The sequence below is a fragment of the Bos indicus x Bos taurus genome, chromosome 28 (genome assembly GCF_003369695.1).
Source record: "Bos indicus x Bos taurus breed Angus x Brahman F1 hybrid chromosome 28, Bos_hybrid_MaternalHap_v2.0, whole genome shotgun sequence".
Lineage (NCBI taxonomy): Eukaryota > Metazoa > Chordata > Mammalia > Artiodactyla > Bovidae > Bos > Bos indicus x Bos taurus.
Genome location: NC_040103.1, coordinates 9,937,958 through 9,954,083, shown reverse-complemented (window position 1 = coordinate 9,954,083; position 16,126 = coordinate 9,937,958). Strand labels below are relative to the sequence as shown.

Sequence of the window (16,126 nt, the reverse complement as noted above, 5' to 3'; positions counted from 1 at the left end):
ATATTATATTGTCTGTGGGTTTCACGTTTTCCCATCAGCACACGTCTGTTTTTATGTAGAGATTCAAAGAGAGTAACAACTATGACTCTCTAATAACTTCTAATTTCTCCATAAACTTTTAATAATAATAAGGTGGGTATCTCTGAAAATCACTAAAATAAACAAAAATGTCTTTCATATAAAGAGTACACAGTAAGCATCCATAATTATGAATTACAAATAACCAATTAAACATATCAGATATATGTTTACATTTTCTGCAAGAAAATATATGCTAGAATTATGAAACATTCTCTTTCAGGAAGAGATTAGCCTGAATAAGTATCCTAGGAGACTGAAACAGTCTTTTGAAAAAGTAAGTCTTGCATTTGATTAGAAGTTTCTGTAGCTTAAGATATTTCTGGGATCATTTCCAGAAACACATACATAATTTACAGTGACTGACCACTCAATGCTAACAATAATTCTGTTCTCCCAACCTTTATAATAAATGCAGGAGAACCAATTTGAGAGGTAAAAAAAGGCAATCTCTCATTTTCTACCAATGAATGTCAAATTCAAATGCATCTGCATGAAACAAATCAGTATCTAAAGTTTGATAGTTTAAACAGGAAATGAAATCTACAGCTTTGACTCTTTGTTATTATAAAAAATTAGAAGTGTATTTTATAAAAGTATGTCCTAAGACTAGTGGTTCCCTTTCAAATTTAATAATCTATTAAATGTTATAAATCACTTACTTCTGCTTCATACTAAGAAATAAGAACATAAATGATCTATACCCAGTGTCCTCAGAGAATTCAGAAGCTGCTACATGTAGCTGGGAGTATGCTGCTGCTGCTGCTGCTGCTGCTGCTAAGTAGCTTCAGTGGTGTCCAACTCTGTGCGACCCCACAGACGGCAGCCCACCAGGCTCCCCAGTCCCTGGGATTCTCCAGGCAAGAACACTGGAGTGGGGTGCCATTTCCTTCTCCAACCTTTATAATAAATGCAGGAGAACCAATTTGAGAGGTAAAAAAAGTATACATACTTACAAATTCAGGGAGAGAAGGTGCTGTGGATATTACACAGAATTAAGCCCAACTGACAATATAATAGCAACATAAACAAATCATTTGAGAAAAACAGTCCATAAGAGGGACTGTTGTAGATAGACTTTGAAGAACAAGCAGTATTTAACCGGCAGGAAAACTAAAGGAAGGATATACAATTTAGTGAGAACAAAGTAAAACGGAAGTATGAAAAAAGCAAAACAATACGGACATAATAGGGAATTGTCAAGTAATCTGAGTAGGGGAAAGAAAAGAGTATTTATGCTGTAACAAATATAAAAAAAAGTTCAGATCGGTTTACTAGACTTCAATTGCTATTTTACTCTATGCTTGATAAACAATTTCAGTATCTCATCCTAAACACAAATTGTCAGATAAACCAAAAAGAATAAGGGAGCACAACAAGAACAAAACAAATGGCTGAAATGGTCAGTGCACTATGTCATCAGTCACAACTATGAGCCAAGTAGCCCTTGATGTACATAACTGTGTAAGTTTTTGCTGAAGTATCAATGATTACAGCACTATATTTATTTCAGGTACACTAACAGAGTATATTAAATAGAATGTTCTGCTTATGTTCACTTCTAGGATTTTATGGCTTCAGGTCTAAGATTTAGGTGTTTTATCCATTTTGAATTTATTTTGTATATGGTGTATGGAAACATTCTAATCTCATTCTTTTACAAGTAACTGTCCAGTAGTCCTAGCACCACTTATTGAAGACACTGTTTTTAATCCATTGATATTCTTATCTCATTTGTCATAGACTACTTGACAGTAGGTGCTTGGCTTTATTTCTGGGCTCTCTATTCTGTTCCATGCTGCTGCTGCTGCTGCTAAGTCGCTTCAGTCGTGTCCGACTCTGTGCGACCCCATAGACAGCAGCCCACCAGGTTCCCCATCCCTGGGATTCTCCAGGCAAGAACACTGGAGTGGGTTGCCATTGCCTTCTCCAATGCATGAAAGTGAAAAGTGAAAGTGAATTCACTCAGTCGTGTCTGACTGCTAGCGACCCCATGGACTGCAGTCTACCAGGCTCCTCCATCCACGGGATTTGCCAGGCAAGAGTACTGGAGCGGGTTGCCGTTGCCTTCTCTGATTCTGTTCCATAGACCTATGTATTTCTTTTTATGTCAGTACCATGTTATTTGATTACTGCAGCTTTGTAGTATAGTCTGAAGTCAGGAGCATAATACCACCAGCTTTATTCTTTTTTCTCAAAACTGCTTTGGGATTGTTTCCATATACATTTTAGGATTATTTGTTCTAGCTCTGTGATAAATGTCATGGGTATGTGACAGGGATTCAGTTTAGTTGCTCAGTTGTGTATGACTCTTTGCGACTCCCAGGGACTGCAGCATGCCAGGCCTCCCTGTCCATCACCAACTTCCAGAGTTTAGTCAAACTCTTGTCCATTGACTCAGTGATGCCATCCAACAATCTTATCCTCTGTTGTCCCCTTCTCCTCCTACCTTCAATCTTTCCCAGCATCACGTGGCCAAAGTATTGAAGTTTCAGTTTCAGCATCAGTCCTTCCAATGAATATTTAGGACTGATTTCCTTTAGGATTGACTGGTTAGATCTCCTTTTAGTCCAAGGGACTCTCAAGAGTCTTCTCCAACACCATAGTTCAAAAGCATCAAATTTTCGGCACTCAGCTTTCTTTATACTCCAACTCTCATATCCATACATGCTGCTGCTACTGCTGCTGCTGCTAAGTTGCCTCAGTAGTGTCCAACATGACTACTGGAAAAACCATAGCTTTGACTAGATGGATCTTTGTGGGCAAAATAATGTCTCTGCTTTTTAATATGCTGTCTAGGTTGGTCATAACTTTTCTTCCAAGGAGCAAGCATCTTTTAATTTCATGGCTGCAGTCACCATCTGCAGTGATTTTGGAGCCCAAGAAAATAAAGTCTGTCACTGTGTCCACTGTTTCCCCATCTATTTCCCATGAAGTGATGGGACCAGATGCCATGTAGATTGCTTTAGGTGGTAGAGACATTTACCAATATTATTTCTTCCAATTTATGAATGAAATATATTTCTTTGTATCATCTTCAATTTCCTTCAACAAAGTTTTATAGTTTTCATGGCAAAGGTCTTGTCACCTCCTTAGTTTATTCCTGGGTATTTTATAATTTTTGATGCAATTTTAGACAGGATTGTTTCTGTTTTCTGTTTCTGACATTTCATCATTAGCAAATAGTAAGCAGGGCTAGAATGTTCACTGGGCTCAGGCCGTGGCATGCAATAGCGAAGGTGAGGGAAACCAAGCAGCCATCTCCACAGTTTTCAATCTGCCCTCTCCACCCCGCTTTAGGAGCAAGCTAGCGCATGCCCACAGCTCATGAGCAAAATCTGGGCTTCCCATAGCCCTCCTGTGAGTCCCACCAGCTCTCCAACCAGCAAAGGAACTCAAGTTCCCTGTGCCAGACCCCTGGGCTGGGACACCCAACATGTGGCTGGAACTGCTCACTCCCCGAGACAAATCTCCACCTGTATAATTTCTCTCTTCCTCTGAGTCCCCTTCTAAAGGCACAGGTCCCAACCTGATCACTTCTCTTCCCTTCTTACAAGATTCCGTGTGGATCTTTCTTACATCCTTGGTTGTACAGGACTCTAAGCCAGTTTCTAGTTAGTTTTCAGTGAGAAATGTTCCACATTTAAATGTATTTTTGATGTGCTTGTTGGGAGAGGTGAGCTTCACCTCCTTCTACTCCATCTTGGTGGATCTCAATATTAACTGGATGCCTGGCCTATTTCAGTGCCTTGACTGCTACATGCCACCCCTACTAGAGAATCGAGAGAATTCATTTTTAGTACTGGAAATCAGCTCTTATATTAAAGACCAAGGCAACGACAGCCAGTACCGTGAAAAATCAAAACCTAGCTAACTGGCCTGCCTGGTTCTAGCCACTACAAAATACCAGAAAACACAGGGAAAGTACTAAATATTAAATTCTTGATATGCTTTCTAAGAAGAATATTTTTCACAACTGATACCTAGCACAGTAATTTTCACAAAGAGAATGCTCAATAAACATTTGTCAAATTAAAAATAAATCAAGGCAGGGCTATAAAATGCATAATGTTATGTCACCCATCATTGTAACATTAGTAACATGACTTGGCACTAAATTATTTTAATAAATCATATATAGACATTGTTCCATTGTTCACAGAATAATCAAAGGGGTACTGTGTCATTAAGAATCAGGGATTCGGGTTTCCTGGGCTTGGAACCGAGACTAGGTTTGTGGCTGGGGGGTTAGGGCTGGTGTGGGGCGGGCGCATCGGAAATCGATGGCGATTTCCGAAAGCGCGCCAGTGCCCGGCAGGGGAGGAGGGCGCCCGGCTCCGTGGCCCGGCCTTCTTTGGGGGCGGTCGTGGCATCTCAGCCGAGCTCATCTGCAGGGGTGGGCGGGGAGCATCCAGGTGGTGGTGAGATGCAGACCATTTAATTTGGCAGAGCGGAAAGCTAATGCCCATTCAGTAGTAGAATGGGATCATGTGTGGAAGGAAGTCAGTGTTCGAACTGGAGGACTGGCGGACAAAAGCTCAAGGGAAACATACACTTTTGATACGGTTTTTGGAGCAAATACTAAACAAATTGACATTTACCGAAGTGTTGTCTGTCCAATTCTGGATGAAGTTATTATGGGCTATAATTGCACTATTTTTGCATATGGCCAAACCCACGCTGGAAAAACCTTTAGAATGGAAGGTCAAAGGCCCCCTAATGAAGAGTATACTTGAGAGGAGGATCCTTTGGCTGGTATAATTCCACATACTCTTCATCAGATTTTTGAGAAACTTACTGATAATGGTACTGAATTGTCAGTGAAAGTGTTGCTATTGGAAATCTATAATGAAGAGCTCTTTTATCTCCTTAGTCTGTCTTCTGATGTTTCTGAGAGCCTGCAGATGTTTGATGATCCCCATAACAAGAGGGGAGTGATAATCAAAGGTTTAGAAGAAATTACAGTATCCAACAAGGATGAAGTCTATCAAATTTTGGAGAAGGGGGCAGCAAAAAGGACAGCTGAGCAACTTTGATGAATGCCTATTCTAGTCTATCCCGCTCAGTTTTCTCTGTTACAATACCTATGAAAGAAACTACAGTTGATGGAGAGGCGTTTGTTAAAACTGGAAAGCTGAACCTGGTTGATCTTGCAGTCAGTGAGAACATTGGCCATTCTGGAGCAGTTGACAAGAGAGCTCGGGAAGCTGGAAATATCAATCAGTCCCTGTTGACTCTGGGAAGGGTTATTATTGCTCTTGTAGAAAGAACACCTCATGTTCCTTATCGAGAACCTAAACTGACTAGAATCCTCCAGGACTCTCTTGGGGGACATACAAGAACATCTATCATTGCAACAGTTTCTCCTGCATCTCTCAATCTGGAGGAAACTCTGAGTACATTGGAATATGCTCACAGAGCAAAGAACATACTCAATAAGCCTGACATTAACCAGAAACTCACCAAAAAAGTTCTGATTAAGGAATATACAGAAGAGAGAACATCTGAAACAGGATCTTCCTGCAACTCGTGAAAAAAATGAAGTGTACATTTCTGAAGAAAATTTTAGAGTTTTGAGTGGAAAACTAACTCTTCAAGAGGAAGAAATTGTAGAATCGGTTGAAAAAATTGCTGCTATTGAGGAAGAGCTAAATAGGGTTACAGAATTGTTTATGGATAGTAAAAATGAACTTAACCAGTGCAAATCTGACCTGCAAAGTAAGACACAGGAACTTGAAACCACTCAAAGACATTTGCAGGAAACGAAATTACAGCTTGTTGAAGAAGAATGTATCACCTCAGCTTTGGAAAGTACTGAGGAGAGACTTCACGATGCTGCCAACAGGTTGCTCAATGCAGCTGAAGAAACTACAAAACATGTATTTGGTCTCCATTCTAAACTGGATCGTAAGATTCTAAACTGGATCGTAAGAAGGCAGTTGATCAGCATAACGCAACAGCTCAAGGCTTTTTTGGCAAAAACTTGATTCAGTTCAGTCGTTCAGTCATGTTCGACTCTTTGCGACCCTATGAATCCCAGCACGCCAGGCCTCCCTGTCCATCACCAACTCCCGGAGTTCTTTCAGACTCACATTTATTGAGTCAGTGATGCCATCCAGCCATCTCATCCTCTGTCATCCCCTTCTCCTCCTGCCCCCAATCCCTCCCAGCATCAGAGTCTTTTCCAATGAGTCAACTCTTCGCATGAGGTGGCCAAAGTATTGGAGTTTCAGCTTCAGCATCATTCCCTCCAAAGAAATCCCAGGGCTGATCTCCTTCCTGACTGGTTGGATCTCCTTGCAGTCCAAGGGACTCTCAACAGTCTTCTCCAACACCACAGTTCAAAAGCATCAGTTCTTCGGCACTCAGCCTTCTTCACAGTCCAACTCTCACATCCATACATGACTACAGGAAAAACCATAGCCTTGACTAGATGGACCTTTGTTGGCAAAGTAATGTCTCTGATTTTGAATATGCCATCTAGGTTGGTCATAACTTTCCTTCCAAGGAGTAAGCGTCTTTTAATTTCATGGCTGCAGTCACCATCTGCAGTGATTTTGGAGCCCCAAAAAATAAAATCTGACACTGTTTCCACTGTTTCCCCATCTATTTCCCATGAAGTGATGGGACCAGATGCCATGATCTTCATTTTCTGAATGTTGAGCTTTAAGCCAACTTCTTCACTCTCTTCTTTCACTTTCATCAAGAGGCTTTTTAGTTCCTCTTCATTTCTGCCATAAGGGTGGTGTCATCTACATATCTCAGGTTATTGATATTTCTCCCGGCCATCTTGATTCCTGCTTGTGTTTCTTCCAGTCCAGCGTTTCTCATGATGTACTCTGTATAGAAGTTAAATAAGCAGGGTGATAATATACAGCCTTGACGTACTCCTTTTCCTATTTGGAACCAGTCTGTTGTTCCATGTCTGGTTCTAACTGTTGCTTCCTGACCTGCATATAGATTTCTCAAGAGGCAGGTCAGGTAGTCTGGTATTCCCATCTCTTTCAGAATTTTCCACAGTTTATTGTGATCCACACAGTCAAAGGCTTTGGCATAGTCAATAAAGCAGAAATAGATGTTTTTCTGGAACTCTCTTGCTTTTTCCATGATTCAGTGGATGTTGGCAATTTGATCTCTGGTTCCTCTGCCTTTTCTAAAACCAGCTTGAACATCTGGAAGTTCACGGTTCACATATTGCTGAAGCCTGGCTTGGAGAATTTTTAGCATTATTTTGCTAGCGTGTGACATGAGTGCATTTGTGTGGTAGTTTGAGCATTCTTTGGCATTGCCTTTCTTTGGGATTGGAATGAAAACTGACCTTTTCCAGTCCTGTGGCCACTGCTGAGTTTTCCAAATTTGCTGGCATATTGAGTGCAGCACTTTCACAGCATCATCTTTCAGGATTTGAAATAGCTCAACTGGAATTCCATCACCTCCACTAGCTTTGTTCGTAGTGATGCTTTCTAAGGCCCACTTGACTTCACATTCCAGGATATCTGGCTCTAGGTCAGTGATCACACCATCGTGATTATCTGGGTCATGAAGATCTTTTTTGTACAGTTCTTCTGTGTATTCTTGCCACCTCTTCTTAATATCTTCTGCTTCTGTTAGGTCCATACCATTTCTGACCTTTATCGAGCCCATCTTTGCATGAAGTGTTCCCTTGGTATCTCTAATTTTCTTGAAGAGATCTCTAGTCTTTCCCATTCTGTTGTTTTCCTCTATTTCTTTGCATTGATCACTGAGGAAGGCTTTCTTATCTCTTCTTGCTATTCTTTGGAATTCTGCATTCAGATGCTTATATCTTTTCTTTTCTCCTTTGCTTTTCACTTCTCTTCTTTTCATAGCTATTTGTAAGGCCTCCCCAGACAGCCATTTTTCTTTTTCATTTCTTTTCCATGGGGATGGTCTTGATTCCTGTCTCCTGTACAATGTCACGAACAGTTTGTTTAATAATATGGAAGAATTAATTAAGGATGGCAGCATGAAACAAAAGGCCACGCTAGAAGTTCACAAGACCTTGTTTGGTACCCTGCTGACTTCCAGTGTCTCTGCATTAGACACTATTACTGCAGCAGCACTTGGATCTCTTATTATCGATTCCAGAAAATGTGTCTACACTTGTTTCTCAGATGTCTAATATGATATTGAAAGAACAGTCATTAGCAGCAGAAAGTAAAACTGTACTTCAGAAATTGATTAACGCAGGAAACTATGAAACAGGAAGGTCTGGTTCCTTCAGAAAATTGCAAACAAAATCCCTCTCCCCGGACTGCGCATGAAGGAGCTCGGCAGCAAAGCCCAGGGCTCGGAACCCTGAAGCTCCCCCTATCTGCGTCTTGCCACCACCTGGACGTTCTTCCCCTTTTCGTCAGATGGCTGGATGGCATCATCGACTCAATGGACATGAGTTTGAGTGAACTCCAGGAACTGGTGATGGACAGGGAGGCCTGGCGTGCTGCAATTCATGGGGTCACAAAGAGTCGGACACGACTGAACTGAACTGAAGACAGTGTTGTGGAAGCACAGAAAAGAGAGGTCCAAAGCAAGCCCCTTTCTCAGAGGAAGCATCCAGAATTGCCTTGAAGAATAATTAGGAAATGTTAAGGCCACCACAGGTACTAAATCGTGATGAAAAAGACACTGAATGTTACTTTAGGACTATGAATTTATCCTTTGAGTGATGAGAACTCATCCTCGCCAAATGATTCCAAGCAAGAAAGCAAGGTCAGATTTGCGTTTTCCGACCACGGTCCCGCAGTAGCTGTTGAAGGCTCAATCTACGTGGCTCAGCATCCCGCAGGCCTCTCAAGGAGTTTGTGCAAACACCCAAAGCCGTCAGCCTATAACTCCCTGCAGGTGACGCTACCCGGCTCCTCTCGCGCTCAGTGACTGCCTGCTTCCATAGGAGTAGTACTCTGGGCATTTTGGCAGTGTTTATGGTTACTCGACCTGATTAGATGTGGGTCGCAGACCCAGGAAATAAAGAATCATGGGCCTGTGCTAATAAAAATAATAATAATAATAATCAGGGATTCAAATCAAAAGACTGAGGTGTTAAGTGTGAAAATTTGCCATTATCAATGCTGTGGCATCAAGTCACAGGAAGCCTCTGGTCTAATACCTGTCATCTCTCAGCCATCCATGCCCTCAAGTGTACAGTGAATAGAACAGCAATAACTATGCATAGCATACTCTTATTGTGACAATCAGATGCGATCATGCATGTCAAATGACTCTGTAAACTAAAAAGTGCTACCCAAAAGATTAATAAACTGACTGTTTTCTGGTTGACTGTCTACCTGCAGAGGTATCTGCCTTTCCTCTCTTTCCTTTATTCTATACACTCTGATCTTTCAGCACACCCTCTAAATCCTCCAAGCATATTCCCAACCCCTTACTAAGTTTCCTCACCATCACTGCTTCTCATCAGCAGACCCAGCAGTTGCCCTGCAAACTTCTGCAGGCACCTTCCACTGCTCTCCCCACTTTTAATCTTAATCTTTCCACATTCTCTAATCCAGTGGTCCCCAACCTTTTTGACACCCAGGACCAGTCTCACGGAAGACAATTTTTCCACCAACAAAGGGGCAGGGATGGTTCAGGTGGTAATGCAGGCAATGGGGAGGGGTAGATGAAGCTTAGCTTGCTCACCCACCACTCACCTCTTGTGGTAAGGCCCAGTTTCCTGAGAGGCCACAGACTGGTCTGCAGACCAGGTGTTGGTGACCCCTGCTCGAATCCACAAAAAAGTCAAATCAATCTTTTAAATATTACATAGAACTGCATTGTTCACCTGATCCAATGGCCTCCTTTCTTACTAGGAAAAAATATCAACTATGGGGTTGGCCAATAAGTTTGTCTGGGTTTTCCCATAAGATGTAACATAAAAACCCAAACATTTTGGTCAATCTAATACTAACCAAGGGCTGGTAGGCCCTTCACCTCCCCTCACTAGTGGCCCCATTCATGGTACCAGAGCTGCAGTGCCTATTGGTCCTTCCTTCAAGAGACTGTAAGCCCATTCTTAATGAGGGGCCCTTGCATTGCCTGGTCTCTCTTTCCAGAATGGTCAGGAACTTACTGCTTCTCCCTTTCTCACTTCACTCAGCTCAAACGTCACTGTCTCAGAATGGCCTTCCCTCCATACTCTTTGCAAAAGTCCTTACCTCAGCACTCTCCACCCTGTCACTCTGCTTGTCTTCAGAGCCCGTATTGGTTCTGAAATTATTACCATGTTTACTTATCCCCTGGGATATAAATAGCATGGGAGCAAAAAGACTCTGTCTCTTCCTCTTAACAACTGCATCTGAGTTATGTACATGGATTAGGGGCTCAATTGAAAAGTGCTTACTGGATAGTGAAAAGACGGTTCAATTTCCTTTAGTTGATGTGTTCCGCAGAAAACCGAAGAGTGCCCACAAATAACTTCAGCGCCACTATTAAAACCTCAGTGTTTGAATGGACTGAAAAGGCTTTACCTCACCTTGGAATTCGAAGTGGACTCCAAGAAGCAAAGTCTGTTGCCAAATCCTTCTGCCGCCAAGCATAGTTTCTGTTGTTCTTTGTGGATGGTCGCGGTACACTGCAGGACCACTTCATCATCCTGCAAAAGGAGAAAAAGAGGAAAACAGTGAGATTTGGCATGACTCAGCCAAACTCAGATCTCGAAACTGTTATTTTAGTGCATTTTAAAAATCAAAGCAAAGTGAATCTAAGAACTGTCCTTCCCAAATCCGCACAATCAAGTCCTAGAGCATTTTTATTTATCAAAAAAAGACAACCGGATAAGAAAGCTGTGGTACATATACACAATGGAGTATTACTCAGCCATTAAAAAGATTACATTTGAATCAGTTCTAATGAGATGGATAAAACTGGAACCTATTATACAGACTGAAGTAAGCCAGAAAGAAAAACACCAATACAGTATACTAACACATATATATGGAATTTAGAAAGATGGTAACAATAACCCTGTGTACGAGACAGCAAAAGAGACACCGATGTATAGATCAGTCTTATGGACTCTGTGGGAGAGGGAGAGGGTGGGGAGACTTGGGAGAATAGCATTGAAACATGTATAATATCATGTATGAAACAAGTCGCCAGTCCAGGTTCAATGCACGGTACTGGATGCTTGGGGCTGGTGCACTGGGACGACCCAGAGGGAGGGTAGGGGAGGGAGGAGGGAGGTGGGTTCAGGATGGGGAACGCGGGTATACCTGTGGTGGATTCATTTTGATATTTGGCAAAACTAATACAATATTGTAAAGTTTAAAAATAAAATAAAAAGATAACCGGGTAGCAAGAGTCGGAAAAAGTTACTACCATTGAAGAAAATTAACAGCTTTTTGCAATCGACAGAGGCAACCTGAATAGAAAATGGTAAAATACAGGATTTCTATGCTAGAGTTCTTACACACTGCTTTAATACATCAAAATTATCAAGAAATGCTCTGACATATTCCTAGGACATCGAGTATCATCAAAAATAGAACAGAGTCTACTAGCAGGCTTACAATCACATTGTTCCAAAACTGACTCAGGAAAACAGGTCAGTAACAGAGCTTCTGGGTTCAAATCAACCCAAAAAATCATTTTAGTTCAACCACACACTGGCAACTTGATCCTCTGTGAAATAATCCTGGATTGCTTAAAAATGTACAGAGAGGTGATTTGTTAGTTCAGTCCTCTGAGACCCAACTCTTGGTTTCCAATCAATTAAGTTCACAGAATTAGAGGAAAAACTATACAAGGGAAGGATGATCCACAGGATGACTCAGTACAGGCAGTATGAGCACAGCGAGAAGCATGGGCTTTAGAATTTGCAATAGCTGGGCCCCTATTCCAGTTCTGCCATCGACAAAGTGAGGAGAGAAGTGAGATAAACTTCCACCGTGACTGACATACAAAAGGCCCTACATCAATAAGACATGGGAGATGGCATTATCATCTTTAAACAAAATATATCAATTTAACAGGTGGGGGCAGGAGGAGAAGGGGACGACAGAGGATGAGATGGCTGGATGGCATCACTGACTCGATGGACGTGAGTCTGAGTGAACTCCGGGAGTTGGTGATGGACAGGGAGGCCTGGCGTGCTGCGATTCATGGGGTCACAAAAAGTCAGACACGACTGAGCAACTGAACTGAACTGAAGTGATAAATACCTAAAAAGTCTAACCATTTATATTTTGATATTTCAATCTCAAAGAAACAGTATACCTAACAGAGAAGTAAAAACAAACAAATATTCTCATCAACCCTTTTAATTAGAATCAAGGTGAAAAGGGAATATGAGTACATGCTGGAAGACCCGTGGTAGAATGGTAGAGAAGAGGTAATGTGACAAATATTTAAAAGCAGAAAACAAGCCCTTTTGGTTAACCTGAGGAAAATGCTATATCCATTGGGAAAGTACAGCTCTAATTTAAAAACCTTTATCAATGCCATGTACTTGCTTTATTTCCTGCGTGGTAGCAGCAGTACCTAATAGCTGGCTTATAGCATCAGTCATAGCCAAGTCCAATCTCTTAATAATTACCTTCCAACTATCCCCCCAGTGCTCATTAATTTCCAGTGAGCATTCAATTGTTGCATTTCAAAAGTCAATTGCTTTAAAAAAAAAAAAAAGGCTTATTTTCATATAATGAGTACATCTGAAGATTACATCATGTTCAGCATGGCTATAATAAAAAATAATGAAGTATCTTTGTTGCTTATATAATCTGCAAGATCAAAGATACATTGTGTTTGCCAAATAGGTGGTGTTAATAACAAAGTGCTGAATTGTGCTGATGTGTTCAATGCCTTCCCAAATCCCCAATGTCTTTGCTATCTTGTCTCACTGCCTCTGTGGAGTGAACACCAGCATGGAAACTTGGGTAAGACAGACTTCTTTGGATACCAGAGGTGATCTAAATACCAGTTAGGGGTCTTCCCTGGTGGTCCAATGGTTAAGTATCCACCTTCCAATGCAGGGGATACAGGTTTGATCCCTAGTGGGAGAACTAAGATCCCACATGTCACAGGCAACTAAGCCTATGTGTTACAATTAGAGAAGCCCGTGCACTGCAACAAGAAAAGCCTGTGTGCCTCAACAAAGAGCCCATGCAGTCAGAAATCTTTAATAAATACCACTTAGTAAGTAATTACTGCAGTGGACTAATTAAAGACATTTTAGGAATGGGAATAAGAAAATACAACAAGGTACAGGGCAGGTAAGAATAAACAGTGATACCCAGTAAGCTCCAAAAGAAGAGAAGGCACATCACATTTACCAAAAATATAGCATGTATCAGTCCTGGCATTAATTTAACCCTCCCAATATTCCAGCAATATACTGATCATTCATACACACAAGCAGTTGAGGAAACAGTTGAGGAAAACGAGGCTCAAAGTAACCTGTCACTCACAAACGGCTGATCATACTTATTTCCAAGAATTGATCATGAAACCTAATTTAACTGAAAGTCCCCAGCCCCACATTGGTTCTGAAGGCTCAAGTGACTTTTACTACTTCTGTTATCTAAAGATGTACTTCTCTATCTTTAACATGCATCCTCTCACTCATGGGTCTTGGGTAGATTCTGCATTTCTAACAAGTGCTCAAGTATGAGGGAGATTCAGAATGAGTCCCAGAAAGGACCCTGATCCCAGAAAAGATGTGATAAGTCTTTTATAAGAGTTTGGAGGCAATCAGTAACAGTCGAATGTAACAGTTAAAATACGTCATGGATTTTGGACAGAACTAGAAATGAGAGCACATGTAGAGATGCTCATTAGTATGTGGTGCTGCTGCTGCTGCTAAGTCACTTCAGTCGTGTCCGACTCTGTGCGACCCCATGGGCTGCAACCTACCAGGCTTCTCCGTCCATGGCATTCTCCAGGCAAGAACACTGGAGTGGGTTGCCATTTCCTTCTCCAACTTACATAAGGGAAAGGAGTAAAGTACTGAACTGTTCCATCAAACCAATAAAACCAGCTCACTGTGCAGTTTCCTTCCGATTTAGTACCTCAACATTATGTGATGTAGCGCTTAGTCATGAAATAACATTGAATTCAGGGAGCTCCACCACACCACCAACAAAACAGCCTATGACTACAACTTTCAACCATGATCCAACCTTGATGGATAGAACCTAGCTTGACACACACAATAAGATTTTCCCCAGTTTCTCTGGAAGCTGTGGGGTTCCTTTTTGACAAAAAGTAAAATCGTCTCAATGCACGGTTTTTCTCCAGAACCACTGAGGTTTGAGAGCCTACTGACTATGCATTTGAAAAGTTTGACAAGTAGCTTTATTTTTAATTATTATAACCAATGTACAATAAATAAATCTGGCTATGGTCGACACATACATATGTGTATCGGATATTGGTACACACACTCACACACGAAATCTATCCAAAAAGAAAGATTAAACAGTGCCCGATACTGATTGGATCCAGACAGTTAACACTGCTCAGGTAACAGAACAAGAAGGATACATTAAAATATGACTTTGGGGGTCATAAAGCATCTTCTAAATCAGTCTTTGCTACCCAGGCCTTGGGGTCCAGACTGCTAACTTAACTATCATTTCTTGTGTTCATATTTTGGTCGCATGTGCCCTGGTGTGCCTCAACCTGTAAAAACTAAAATCACCCTTCAATACTCACCACCTTTTGGTATACTTTGTTTTTTGAGTTCCTAGCACCTAGGGCAACAGATTTTGATTCAACTCACAAGAAATCACATTGCAGGAAAAAATTCTACAAAAATGAATTGTTCTTCTGTTTCATTATTTCACTTTCTTAAATTTCAAAGTCTGTTAACTACTCAACCATGAATGACTAGCCTTAGAAGATACTAATATCTTGCTGTTTCCAGAAATACTTGAACCTACACCAATCCCAAAACAAACATGAAGAAACAAAATTACTAATCTTGTTTTATAACATTCTGAATAATGAATTGTGAATAAAGAAATCTTTTAGAAGAAACTTCATAAACAATTAGATAAATGGCAGAGCTTAAGAGACATCCAGCATATAGTCACCAAGTCCTGTGACATCTGCACCATCAGTATCTTTCGACTCCATTACTCTCTCACCACCTGAGCTACAATCAGCTCTTACTTAGACATCTTCAAAATCTTCAGAACAGCTTTCCACACTGCAAACTCCCTCACAACAGTGCTTCACCTTGAAGTCTCATCATCAGCCCAACCATACTGTTTCCTGGCTTACAATCTTTTACTGGCTTCTCACTTGTCTAAGGAAAAAGACTAAAACCAACCTCTAGCCTAAAAGGCTTTGCACTGCATGGTCTATGCAAGCCCAACATTTCTTCCTACCAACCCTCCTTCATTCCTATGCTCCTACATGACTCTTGTCATTAAACCCATTCTCCACCCTCTAGCTAAGACAATCATCTTTCATATATCAACTCAAACATCTCTTCCAGAGGGTAGCCTTCCCTGACCCACCAGGCTATGGCAATTCCCTTGTTTTGTGTTCCTATGGCACAATTTTCCTTCCTTCAGTTTCCTCGATTGTTACTATGCATTAATGTATGTAATTATAAGAGTATACAGTGTCTAACATTGTGCCTGGCAAATATATACAATAAATGATTATTTAACATAATCCACTTTACGATTATTCAGAAACATGAACTGCCATGCTGACAACTGGAGTTGCTTTCTAAAATTGCCAAGGTAAGAAACTATTTAATTTCCCAAATTACGGTGAGCATTATAAAATCCCATTAAATGATTTCATAGTTACATGTGCCAGGAAATAGGGCATTTTGGGAGAAAATCACGGATCCTATCACATTCATGAGAAATTTTAATGTATCACAAGTGTACACTGGATCAATGAATAAAAGCAATTGAGTCCTTCATTTCCCCCCTATTTCCATATAAACACCATAAAAATTAGACTACAACTCTTTCCATATATAATCTAAGCTATCCAAGCATAATGTACTTTTGAAAAGTCCAAAAATGCTTTTAATAACTCTGGTCATTAAAAAGTCCCTTATCACACCAAGTACTTT

At 40.9% G+C, this 16,126-nt stretch overlaps 1 protein-coding gene and 1 pseudogene across 1 annotated transcript in view; one reads left to right on the top strand and one right to left on the bottom strand.

Moving 5' to 3' along the window:
* RYR2 (ryanodine receptor 2) overlaps positions 1-16,126 on the bottom strand; it is an 830,352-nt gene that overhangs the window by 596,117 nt on the left and 218,109 nt on the right. Inside the window, exon 2 of the mRNA XM_027531123.1 lies at positions 10,565-10,684. Coding sequence (XP_027386924.1) covers positions 10,565-10,684 — 120 coding nt within the window. The remainder of the gene's footprint in view (positions 1-10,564; positions 10,685-16,126) is intronic.
* Positions 3,279-8,360, top strand: LOC113885175 (annotated as a pseudogene).